General features: G+C 46.7%; 2 protein-coding genes across 2 annotated transcripts; both read right to left on the reverse strand.

The window, feature by feature from the left end:
* Window positions 1-2,285: 2,285 nt before the first annotated feature.
* On the reverse strand, window positions 2,286-9,963 carry LOC140856669 (uncharacterized). Its single transcript, XM_073254765.1, has 3 exons — window positions 8,067-9,963; window positions 5,668-5,739; window positions 2,286-5,568 (listed from the first exon to the last, which is right to left on the reverse strand). The coding sequence occupies exon 3, from the start codon at window positions 4,208-4,210 to the stop codon at window positions 2,891-2,893; it is 1,320 nt and encodes a 439-aa protein (XP_073110866.1). The 5' UTR covers window positions 4,211-5,568; window positions 5,668-5,739; window positions 8,067-9,963; the 3' UTR covers window positions 2,286-2,890.
* Window positions 9,964-10,110: 147 nt separating this feature from the next.
* Window positions 10,111-11,954, reverse strand: LOC105040393 (protein ALP1-like). Its single transcript, XM_010916899.3, has one exon. It carries the CDS (start codon window positions 11,937-11,939, stop codon window positions 10,440-10,442), a length of 1,500 nt encoding a protein of 499 aa, XP_010915201.3. The 5' UTR covers window positions 11,940-11,954; the 3' UTR covers window positions 10,111-10,439.
* Between the last annotated feature and the right edge of the window lie 1,416 nt (window positions 11,955-13,370).

Here is a 13,370-nt window from a genome sequence, read left to right on the forward strand (position 1 = left end):
CCATCCAGCTTGGTTCGATCGCTAGTTGCAGCACCTCCTCGGCCCTGTCGATGCTCGACTGCTCAAGACTCTCCACCAATGTCCGACCCAAGGCATCGTAGGCTGATGTCGCAAGCCTGGAGAGTGCATCGGCCCAAGCATTCTCCGACCTGGGAATGTGGGAGATCTCGAAATACTTGAGGTGTGTCACGAGATCTCTCACCTTCTGGATATATTTTGCCATAGTCGGGTCTCGCACCTCGAAGTCACCTTTAACTTGCCCCACGATCAGTTGGGAGTCGGAGAAGACTCTGAGGCTGTCGATCCCGAGCTCCTTCACTACTCTCAAGCCAGCGAGGAGCACCTCATACTCGGCTTGATTATTGGAGGCTTTGAAGTCGAACCGCAGGGCATACTCGGTAACCACTCCCTCCGAGTTGGTGAGCAGGAACCCGGCCCCGCTCCCTCGAGCGTTGGAAGCTCCGTTGATGGCAACACCCAGGTGGCCCCGAGGTCAGGTTCGGAGATTGCAACTTCTCCGGGGCTCCCGCCTTCTGATCCTTGGTCGGTTGTCGGGCACTCCGCAATAAAGTCGACCAGGACCTAAACTTTCAAGACCGGTCGTGGTCGGTACTGAATATCGAACTCACTGAGCTTCATTGCCCATTTCGTCAGTCATCCTGATGTGTCAGGGCGGCGCAATATTGCCCTCAGGGGCTGGTCGGTGAGGACCACGATAGCGTGCGCTTGAAAATACGGATGGAGTCGTTGTGCAGACACGATCAGGGCGAATATCATCTTCTCCGTCTTTGAGTATCGAACTTTAGCTTCGTGGAGCACTTTACTGGTGTAGTATATGGGTTGGTGAATTCGGCTCTCATTCTCCCGAACGAGCACTGAGCTAACCACCTTTGGGGAGGTTGCCAAATAGAGGTACAGCATTTCTTCAACTTCCGGCTTTACAACAGTGGCGGGGAGGCCAGGTACCTTTTCAGGTCCTCGAAGGCCTGCCGCACTCATCCAACCAAGAGAAGTCCTTCACCTGTCTCAGGTCTTGAAGAACGGGAGGCATCTCTCTACCGATCGAGAGATGAATCGGCCGAGCACGATGATCCTTCCGTTAAGCTGCTGTACCTTCCTTTTGGTGCTGGGTGCTGCATGTCGATGATTGCCTTTATCTTCTCAGGGTTAGCCTCAATTCCTCGCTGAGAAACGAAGAATCCGAGGAACTTCCCCGAAGTCACCCGAAGGCACATTTAGTCAGATTTAATCATCCGATGTCGTCGAAGAGTGCGAAAGATTTTTCGAGGTCTTGGACATGATCTGAGGCCTGCATACTTTTCACAAGCATGTCATCCACGTACACCTCCATGTTGCATCCGATTTGACCTTTGAAGACCTTATTGACGAGTCGCTGGTAGGTGGCCTCGGTATTTTTCAGTCCGAAGGGCATTATCCCGTAGCAGTAAAGGCCCTTGGCGGTCACAAAGGCCGTGTGCTCCTCGTCTTCAGGCGCCATCCGGATCTAATTATATTCGACAAAGGCATCCATGAAGCTGAGCAGTCAATGGCCGGACGTCGCGTCCACCAGCTGGTCGATTTTCAGAAGTGGGAAGCTGTCCTTCGGGCAAGCACGATTTAGGTCGGTATAGTCGATGCAGATCCTCCAGCTCCCGTTGGCCTTTTTCACCATGACAACATTGGCGAGCCAATCGGGGTACGTGATTTCTTTGATGAAGCCCGCCTCGAGTAGCTTGTCCACTTCCTCGTCGATGGTCTTTTGTCTTTCAGGAGCGAAAGACCGCTTCTTCTGCCTCACCGGCCTCATTTCAGGGTTGATGTTGAGTCGGTGAGTCATCGTCTCTGGGGGGATGCGGACATATCCGCTGTCGATCAAGCAAATACGTCGGTATTGGCCTTCAGCAGCTCTACTAGTGTCGTTGCTCAAGGTCGGATAATTGGGATCCGACCCAGACCACTCGTTCGGGATTCCCGCTATCGGAACGGAAACCAGCTGTTCGGCCAGTTTGCCCCATTCTTCCTTCCCCGCTGGTCCAACTTATCGACCGTCAGGGAGTCCTTTGCTTCATTACTTCGAGCAGAGATTTGGAAGCATCGCCGAGCGAGCTGTTGATCCCCCCGCATCTCTCCGACTCCATTTTTGGTCGGAAATCGAACCAGCAGATAGTAGGTCGAGACTATAGCTTTGAGGGCGTTTAACCCAGTCTTCCAAGTATGACGTTGTAGGCGAAGGTACTCGGACGACTGTAAAAGTTAGGTGGACGGTGCTTTGTCGTGGTTCGGTTCCAGCCGTCACGGGAAGAGTAACTTCTCCTTCCATCGTGATGGCTTCTCCGGCGAAACCCACCAGGGGCGTGGAGACTCTTTCGAGCCGATCAGCCGACAGTCACATTCAGGAGAAGGTGAGTAAAATAAAACATTAGTCGAACTTCCATTATCAACAAAGATTCTTCTTACATCATAATTTGCTATTGTTGTCGAAACAACAACAGTGTCGTCATGGAGAGTTTGGACTCCCCGAGCATCCTCATCTGTAAAAGTAATTACATTGTCTTGGTGTAGCTTCTTCGTCAGCTCTCCTCCATCAGTCGTCCTCGGGTCCAATCATTTGGAGATCATGTTGATGACCCCGGTTGTGGCCTGATTGTTCGCTACCTCCTCAGTCGGTTGCGGTCGTCGGTCGGGGACGGATCGAGTCGGCGGTTTTCTTCAAAATTTTTGAGATACCCCCGACGTATGAGGGCCTCAATCTCATCCTTGAGTTGGATGCACTGCTCAGTGTTTCGCCGTGGCCCCGATGAAATTGGCAGTACTTTCGTCGGTCGAGGCCTTTTGCTTTCAAAGGCGGAGGCCGTCGCAAATATTCTTCCCCTTCGATCTCCATCAAAATCTACGCACGAGGAGCAGAGAGGGGAGTGTAGGAGTCATACTTGGAACGCGTCGGCCTCGGACTTCGCCGTCGAGGCGATCTCGGGCTCCATCGTTGGGGTGAGACCTGTTTGTCGGTCGGAGGCTTGCTAGGCTCGGCAGGGGCCCGACCTTTCCTTCGCTTCTCCTTCGGGCCCTTGGCCTCAGTCAGGCATCGGTCGGAAGCTCCTTCGTCTGCGCGCATGTATTTATACGCGTGTTCCAGCAATTCGGCGTATGTTCGAGGGAGGGTCTTGTCCAAGAAATATGTAAATCGGGACCTCCTTAGCCCCCTCTTCATGGCTGAGATAGCCATGTCTTCGTTGAGGTCCCGAACCTCGAGCGTGATCGTGTTGAATCGCGTCACGAAGTATCGGAGCGTCTCGTTTTCTCCCTGCTTGAGGGAAAAAAAACTGTCCGAGATTCGTGGGGGCTTCCGGCTGGTGCTGAAATGGGCCACGAAAGTATGTTCGAGCTGACCAAAGGAGTAGATGCTTCCTGAGCGGAGGTCGGAGTACCAAGCCCTGGCGGCCTTGCGAAGTGTGGCGGGGAAGCCGATGCAAAGAAGAGCATCGGTCGCCCCTTGGATCGTCATGAGAGCCTTGTAGCTCTCCAGATGGTCAACTGGGTCGGTGGAGCCGTCATAGGGCTCCACATGGGGCATCTTGAACCGACTAGGGATCGGCTTGTCGAGGATGAGTTGGGAGAGAGGTTGGACGGTCTGGAAGTCAACGTCGTTTGAAGACTTCTGCCCGTCCACCTGAAGCTGAGCGAGCCGACGGTCGATTTCTTCGAACCTACGTTCGTAGTCGTCGGTCTGTCGGTGCTGGGAGACCCTGGGGGTGGAGTCTCCCAACGAATCCGAGAGGGAGGCAGACGGTGTTCGCGGCCGCTTCTCCTTCCTCGCTCGTTCCAACTGAGAAGGAGAAGGTCGTCGGGACTGATGGGTATCATGCCGTGGCCGCCTCTCCTCCTCTTGGTGGGAGTGCTGTGACAACTGCTCCAGAGGAGGAGATGGAGACTGACGCGGGCGCCGGTGGCTACTCCTGGAGGGCATCGGGTGTGCCACCGGCTGCTCGATCGGCGATTGCGGCAACCGGATTGGTTGTTGTTGAAGGCTCTTGACTGCATCCGCCAGCACAATCATCTGCCGCACAATTGCCGTAATTTGCGCCTCCGTGGTCACCACAGGATGCGGAGAGCTGGGCTCCACCATGAAGGGTGGAGGAGAGGTCTCTTCCCGATAGAAAGAGTGCCTCACCGATCCGATGACCCTCGATCGCTGAGCCCTGGTTCTTGTCATTCCGGAAGAATTTTTTCAAGCTCTGTGGAGGTCGGACCGAAGCCCCCTACCTGGCGCGCCAAAACCTGTTGCAGCCAATCCCCTCGTCGCCTGGTCGTCGGGAACGAGCACCTGCAAGGGAAGTCCACACTAACCGGAGATGCCTCCGGCGGAGACCCTCCGACGGTCAAGTCAGAGAGGAGACTAGGCAATAGTAGAAAGGAATCAGGGGAGCTCAGTGAGAGAAAGAGAGAGAGAACTAGAGAGAGGGAGTTCAGGGGCTTCGAAAGAACCTCCGCAGCACTGTTGCCTTCTCCGTTTTATAGTAGAGCGTGGCATGGTGCCGTCATTAATGGCGCAGACAACTAGGAGAGTTGTCAAATCATCGGAGGCTGTCAGAGTCACCACGAACTGTCAAGTCGCCGTGGGTTGTCAAATCGTTGAGATTAATCTATGTCCTCGGCAGGACAATGTCCCAGAGCCGCTATGCCGCATGCTTTTGTCAGGACGGCGGTCCCCAGCAGTCGTACGGCGTTTGGAGGAGCCGATCGGCTGGGACGTTAGGTGAAGACCCAGGGACCTCCCCCTCCGACGGTCTGTCTGATGCGTTGCGAAAATCGGAGGTCGGGCCCCATCGTTCGGCCAGTTGAGAATGGAAAGGATCTTCCCGACCGACATACCTTCGGTCGGAAGGTGTCGACTGTCGTCGGTCGGTGCGGTCGGTAGAGTCGGATGCCAGTTAGACGGGCCCAATGGTGAGTCGACATGAGAGAGACCGATCGGTATATCCCAACAATTTTCATATGGTTTTCTGCTTTGAGACGGTATACTTTAGCCTCGTGCTCACATTGGCGTTCCGTTGACAAGTCTAGAAGCCGTGTTAATGCCATCTTGCAAGCCATCAACTTAATACTTTTTCCTAACAGTCCTGGAGCAGCCCACTGTTTCATCGTCTGGAACATGTGATTGCTAATGTTGACCGATCCAAGTTTCAGATTACTTAAAAAAGATGATGTACGATCATTTAAAATACCAGAATGGACGAGCCATTGGACCCAGTCCTACCAGAAACAACATCTACCTCTTGGTCCAAGCCTTTGAACCATTTCAGCAATTTTTTAACCCGTCCAAGCACATGGCCGATCCAATGAACTGTTAAATAGCACCCTCTTCCAGAAGACTTGTATAACAAGTTTAGCCTTCAGCAAAAATATTATGTTTTCTACCACTAGTTTTGGAAGATAGAGACGTCCGTATGCTAGCATTCACAACACCAACCCACATTTTTCTGAAAACAGCTCGTCACCCGTGGATTGCAAGCCAGTCAACCGGTATGCCCTTCCCACTTTTGGACCCGGGATATTATGGTCCCAAACCATCTGAGCAAACAAGAGACATTCAGCAGAACAATCTAAAGCTCAACAGAACCGCAATTTATACCTGAAAGCATCCAAAATAACTTTCTCTTGTTTCCATACCTGCTTGTAAGCACATACCGTCCGTTATAGAGCAATTAAAGGTGATGTAAAGTAGGTTGGGATCCCAAAAAACTGAAAATGATAAAAAAAGAAAAAAAGGAAAAAAAAAAAAAAAGGATCAAACCAAATAGATAAAATATGTTTTGATATCCAAAGTACTGCCACTCTTGACCATACAACATGCAGGACGGTCTAGAACTTTACATATCAATCAGAACATGACAACCTGTAATTTCCCAATGTGATCCAGTTTTATGCAACTTCAAGGTAAATGTGTGACCAGTGCATCAAATGTAACATAAAAAATATTAAAATTTCTGATATTTAAGTCATATTATTTTATATTTGAAATTTTTTATATTTTTTTAAAAAATAATTAATTATAAAGAATTAATTGCAAATCAACAAGCAACGGTCCTTCAATACATGCAGATGAAGCTCGAGTCTAAATCCAAACTTATCGGGTGCATAACATACGAAGATGTACAGACGCATGGCAGGAATCCAATGAATAAAAGAAAAAAAAAGAAAAAAAATATTTGAAGGAAAAGTGGAACCAGTATTTAATGAGGAGGGAAAAAAACCATTGCTTAATCATTTGAAGGAAAAGAAAAAAACCAGTATTTGAAGGAAAAGAAAAAAAAAATTATGTAATCCATTCACTGTTAAGCATGATGTCGGAGAATCCAGTACAAATGCACTTGTTTCACATGTAAGCAACTAAGCAAGCTAGGTAATGAAAAATACAGAAAAACAACAACTGGGAATCTAAAAAGGTCCATAATGCAAATCTTGTAGCACCTAAATTGTCGATAAAGGAATAAGGCTGAATTTGTGAGCAAAACATGGGAAAAAAAGAAAGATGCAAGTGTCAGGTCACTGTACATTTGATAAGATTGCCCAGGGATAAATCTCTCAGAAAGGAAAATTGTTTGGAGCAATTCCTAACTAGATTTTAGAAAAGAGCATGGCTAGAAGTTATTGAGGTTATCAAATGAGAATTTATTGAGAAGGTCAGTTTCAAAAGGAAGGACTAGAAGAAGAAATGGAAGGCCCCCCACTTCACTAGTACACCAGATGACAGATAACATGCCTCAACAGCTGCCAAACTTCCTAATAAAGTCTCTTCTGCATTGGGAACTTTCCATGTGCATGAACATGATAAAGAATGGACCACACAGCATGAAGTTGCATGCATATTGTTTTGTAATTTAGCTATGGATAGACTGCATATGGTTACATGTCAATATATCATGCTGACCAACATTTTTACAGGCTTTCTTAAGGCCAACATTGTGTTTTAAAGAAACCTCAACAGACAAAGGACATAAGCTGGGATTCTTGTTTCTCACTAGGACAACAAGAAAAGATGTATCATAATTAAATTAAATGGCATAAAAACCATAGATTAGGCTATCTGATGGAAGGCATTTAGAGAAATCCAAGGCAGAGAATCACATAAGGGACGGTACCTCATACTTTTCCTGTTACAGCAGGCAAACTCTGATCAAATTTTGAAGAGCTTTGCAGCAAGGGTTTCCTAGGTACATTATAAGGACATTTGCTTCTCACTAATCTTAGTCTATGTTTGCACAAGACATAAAGAAAAACAGTTAAAGCGGAGAATTTCCGCTGATCAAAAATATGATTCAGAGTCATGCATGTTTCAGTAGTCAAGGAAGTTCCAGTCAAGTCTTTCTAGTGTTGCTCTAGCTTGGTTGCATCCTGGTGTAGGTTTGTATCCCCTACTCTCATACTTGAATCATCTTCCAAAGCCATGTCAACTCATCTTGCAAAAATCTACAAGTTTTATAAGGTTGGCACAACCAAAAATGACAGCTGTGTTGGAAGAGCAGAAGAATAACAAAGTATCATTCTACGAGAATCAGGAAATGAACTTTTACTAGTTTGCCATCAATCCATATTTATCATCACCACCAACAACCTCTACAATAAGACACAGAAATTTGAGTAGAAATTTTCTTGAACCTTTCATGCTTTCCTGATATTCTGCATGAACATAACTGAAGTGCAAAAAAGTAATTTGAACTCGAAGGCTTTTTCATATTCTAACATATCTACAGTACACTAATTTAGGCAAAAGATGCATCTCTTACTTTCAGTAATGAAACTTATACTGAAAAAGAGTGAGTAGAAGATAACATCGGATGGGACAATATACTTCAGTATGTATTATTCCAATCTCATTGCAAAGAAAATATAACTTGGATTTTTTCTTTTTGCCAAGTCAGAGGAATTCTTGTATTTTGATCATGTGCACACATCGTTTTTTTGTATGTACATCATATGTACTACATATGAAACTTATATGTGTTATGTGGAAACATGATAGAACTTAGAAGAATCAGACACAATAGCAGAAGGTTTTTATGACATACAACTTGCAGTCTGGAGTCAGTGCTTCTGCTCATGCATATTTCATGATCATCCGGACCCTGCAGCTGTAAGTCCACATCTGCTTTATTTATATGCTATGCTCTAATCTCCGAAATAATGCACCCTCCTTATAAGGAAAGTTTCTCAATGTTGCCCATTTGGCTATCAGCATCTTCATTGTTGTCTGTCAGGCACATAAATTGGAAAGCATGAGAATCTGAGCTTCAAACATTTAGCTGAAATCTCTACAACTTAAATACATAATGATGTGTTGGGGGAAAGAGAACTGCAAAAGCAGAATAGGTAACACATGTTCCTCGGCATTTAAAATACCAACTATAGGATGGGATGTGCATATTGGAACTCAATAGCTTTATAACAAAGTCATATTGAATCTTATCTACATAAAACAAAAACACATGTAACACAACAAAAACAACCTTCCATTGTCATCTCTTCCCCAAGTCCCATAATTTTCTCTGGAATTGCAATTGCTGTCAAAAGGCAGAATTCCTCTTGAAGTACTTCTCTGCTAAAATCATGCAGATTCCAAAGAATTACTGAATCATGTGTTAGTAAAAACACAACAGGAGTAACAGATACTCAAAGCATCACAGGACAATCAGAACGATGTGTTGTAATATCATTTATCCAAACAGTGCTCTCCATTCCATTCTGTCAACCCTAGCACATTAATATGAGTTTCTTCTTAATTAAGCATTGCACATAGTCAACACTTCTTCAATCACCAACCTCCATTTGATCATGATTGGTCCTAAAACAAACATTAGCCAGCACTTGTTTCTTTTTAGTCCTCATCCCATGGAACACCTCCCATGTATCATTATGCTTACCACAGCAAAACACTCTTCCAATCTGTCAGCGAAGAAACTGCCCACAACCTCATAACAACTAGCATTTGCCGACCATCTGCCATTTCAGTGCATGACTAAAACCTTAACTGCAACTATCGAGCTGAGTCTAAGCCTGCACACCAATGATCAACACGGCATATTAGGGTACATCATCAGCAGCCCATGAGATCCTATTTATTCAGCATGGTGCCTAAGACCTTCTGTAGGAGATCAACAACCTAGGTTTCCTATACAATACAGCCTTGTATGCCTTCCACCTCCATCACTTTTTAGAGTTACAAATAAAAATTAAAAAGCTCCTTTTCTGCATTATTCTGATTTCCCTTAGTTCATTCATTTCAAATTTACCATCTTTATCCCATCTAGGGTCATCTCACAATTAGCCAGCTTTCTTCTCCTCCGCCATCCCAATGGTCAAATAATCAAGAGATGGTACATGGATCTTCCACAGCATATCATGAGAACAGGAAGAGCACTACTATTTGTAGTGCACTTGACAAACTCCATTCTCAGTAGTAATGTGATTCTGTACAGATATGTCACTAAACCATTTCCCACCCAACACACATACATGCGCAAAAAAACAAAGGGAAATGAATTTAGCCATGGAATCAGTAGCTTTGTGCATGTTTTCATCCTAAATTCTAAATTTGCATTTTTCTGGTTTGAAGCAGCAACATCATCATGCAACTATGAGAAATTCAGTTGAATTCTAAGTTCATCTGACAAATTAATAGATGAAAATTTAGGAGGGAAATGCCTTCAACTTCTGCTCATGAATCAATTTTGCACATAGGGGGAAACCTCTGTATTTTGAACATGCTGGAATTTTACTCCATCGAGCCTCTAATGTTCTCCTTAAAATGTCTTCTTCTTTTTTTTTTTTTCTTGACATAAGACAAACTTCCAATATTCACTGACACCATGAGAATTAACTTAATTGCACTTCTTTGCCTTCCTATACCTCATGCACCTGAATGAAGTAAACCAAGGGATCTGTCCTCATTAGAAATGTATATTATTTCATAATGTGTCATTAAGCAAACCACAGTAGTATTCTCCAAGTGTCATCAGTTATTACGACCACAAAAACCTAATGGAAATGCCCAAACAGAACGGGGAGAAAAGCTAAGCCAGAGAAAAGCAATGATTCATGTATGAGACCAAGGTATGCTGCAAATAATTCCACAGAGTTTAATTTTCTTTAATTTCAATTACTTTCATTATCCATTGGCAAGCACTGCAAAAGATTGACACCATAGTACAATCTAGCACCTTTGAAGGTCCCCAAATTCTCCAACCTTGATCACTAACAAAAACACAATGCCAAGGTACATTCTTTTTGCCCAACTGAACAATCTTACTTCTGACCCTAGTGCCAAACTAAAACCCTATCTACCAGCGGGGCAATCAAGCCTCTTTGCACAGAGCCCCTTATTCCTATCCCATGTTTGACAACAATCAATCGAAAGAATACCAAATTCCATAGCACAGCGAAAACTACAAGAAAGCTGTGCCAGCAAGGCCATGGTGCAACAAATTATGAGCAATGGTATCCCTAGCCTGCATAGCACTCACCGATCGGAGGCCGTTCTCGGGCAGCATCTCGTCGTCCACCAGATCATAGCTCAGCTCCGGGTCCAACTCCTCCTTCCTCATCTCGCAGATGTTATGAAGAACGCAGCAAGCCCCGAGCACCACCGGCAAATCTTGGAGCTTTACTTCGGTCCTCTTCTGCAAGCAGCTCCACCGCCCCTTGAGCCTCGCGAAAGCCTCCTTCGCCACCCTCTGGACCTCCCCAATTTTCTCATTGAAGGCGTGCTGGCTCCAAGTTAGGTTCTTTTGGGTGTAGGGCACCAGCACCCAGTCCATGAGAGGGTATCCGGAGCCGCCGACGATCCACTGGTTCCGTAGATGGCCGCCGATTACTCGCTGGTAGAGTGCCGATTTCTCGAGCACCTGATCGTCCGGCATCGACCCCGGCCAGCCGATGCAGACATCGGTGAAGACGCCGTCGGGATCCACCACCCCCTGGACGGTGATGGAATACGAGGTCTTCTGGTTGCGCTCGGTGTGGCGGCGGTTGAAGTAGGCGGCGACGCTGACCTTGGGGGCGATGATGGGGATGTGGGTTGTGTACATGGACCCGACGACGTTGGGGATCCCGGAGAGGACCTCGAAGCGTCGGGCGGCGGCGGCGGCGGCGGCGGGGCCCGGCCACTGGAGGAGTTTGGGCATGAGGACGGTCTTGATGGCGGAGCAGACCTCGAGGACGAGCTTGTGGCAGGTGGAGATTCCGAGGCCGAAGCGCTTGGAGACGACGCGGAGGGGATCGCCAGTGGCGAGCCGGGAGATGCACACGGCGACGCGCTGCCGGACGGGGATCGCCGCCCGGAGCGTGGTGTCCTCTTTGGCCACAGCGGCGCCGAGCTCGTCGCAGAGGAACTCGAAGGTAGCGCGGCCCATCCGGAAGGCCCGCCGGAACTCAGCCTCCGGGAAATCCGGGTGGTTGCACCGGTCCCACCAGTCCCGAGACCGGTCCTTCACCCAAAGCCGCCGGTGGTGGTGCGGCGATGGGCCTCCACCGCCGGCTGTGGAGGAGGAGGTGGGTTGATGTGAAGTGAGGGTGTCGGAGTCGGAGTCGCCACTCTCCCCAGAGGAGCTGGATCTTTTCCTGCCATTAAGCGGACTGGTTTCCGCTTCGGCCGGTTCCCCGACCCGTTTCCGCTTTCTATCGGGCGTCTCCATCTTGGAGGGAGCAGAAGGGGAGGGGAGGCCGAGGATAGCGTCCTGGAAGAAGGAAAAATAGTAGGAATAGTCGTCTTCCGATGAAGGAAGAAAAGGAGTCGAAGGGACGTTCATATAGAAATCCACTAGAAATCCACGGTTTAAGGTCTTCACTAGTCGTGGTAACGGGGAGTACTCGGAGATTTGATTAGCAAGAGGGGAGACGAGAGGGAGCTGAGACTTGAGACCTGAGACGGTGGTTGGTGTGGACATGGGGGCGGTAGGAGGTTATATATATATGTTACGGGGGGTATAACCGTGTGAACGCGGTATGGTGGAGTGCTTCCGAGAAAGAGGGCTGACTGGATTCTAGTATACTGAACCGCGGCTAACGCGGGAGGGAGGAATGGGATGGAGACCAGGTGGGGTTGGTTTAAGGGTGGGACGGAGGGAGTTGGGATGAGACGGAGGGTGTGGGGTCGAGGGATGACGTGATGCGATGGTTTTTGGATTCTGGGAAAAAAAAAAAAAAAAAGGGAGCCACGGCTAGCGCGGGGGCACCACGGTGTGCGCGTTTGTTGGGGGCTGATTCGTGAAACGCGTGTGCAGAGACGAAGGTTGGACGGTGGTTCTCGTCTGGGGTCCAGAAAAGGTTAAAAAAAAGGTAATGATGAGAAAGGAACGGGCAGCCACCGTGTCCGGGAACACATGGAGCTGGGATTGCCAAATGGGTCCGGTCAGACTCTGATTCACCCAAGAGCAATCAAACAGTCAGACGCAGGGTACTGAATGGACTTCGATATTTATAGTTGTGGCATGACGACCTTTATTTTGGCGAGAAGAGAATTCCATATTTCCATCAGTCAACGCACTTTTTTGTGTGTGAAAATTAAGTATTGTTTGTTCATATATAGTATGCTTGTTCCTACATCAAACTGAAAAAAAAAAAAAACAACGAATAAACAAATAAACCAAAAAAAGAAAACAAAAAGAAAACCAAAGGTGATGTATTAGAGAATTACAAGGATGACGAAAAATAAATACTGCACAGAGTAAATAGATCGATTTTTTATTGACTGTATGGATGTGGCAGCTGTCTGTTCCAAAAGGTAAGCAAAACTCTGGTCGGTGTCATATGCAAATTCAAATTTTTTTTTCCCTTAAGAAATTAAGACATATAAATACTGATGGCTGTGGGACAAAATAGCGGAGAAGACCGCTGCAAGAAGGCTGAGAAAATGCTAGAAACAACGGAAGAGAGCAGCCACCCTTTGAAATGCCCGGGACAAAATATTTGAATGAAAAGATTAGTTGGATAATGAATAACTGGTTGTGACATGGAGGATATTTTGCCTAACCTTGATAATAATCGAAGTGAGATCATCTCTTTATGATCAATTTCGTCACCTTGAACATAAATGAGATATGATCACATCAGTCCAAAAATATCGACAGCAATCATGTCCAAAACTATTATCGTATGATTAAAATGATCATAACTGCATGAGTATGCGGATAACTATTTTGCCCCACTTAACCGTGAACTAGATATTACTATGTAATTACTGTATATCCTATTTATCCTAGAAATGACTATCAATCTCTCTCTATAAATAGAGAAGTGCAAAGAACCTTCGAGGAAACCATTCAATGATCTCTTGCGGCTTTGCCTCTTCCATCATTTTTTAAATTCCAAATGATTTG

Source organism: Elaeis guineensis, chromosome 3 (genome assembly GCF_000442705.2).
Source record: "Elaeis guineensis isolate ETL-2024a chromosome 3, EG11, whole genome shotgun sequence".
In the NCBI taxonomy this organism is placed as follows: domain Eukaryota; kingdom Viridiplantae; phylum Streptophyta; class Magnoliopsida; order Arecales; family Arecaceae; genus Elaeis; species Elaeis guineensis.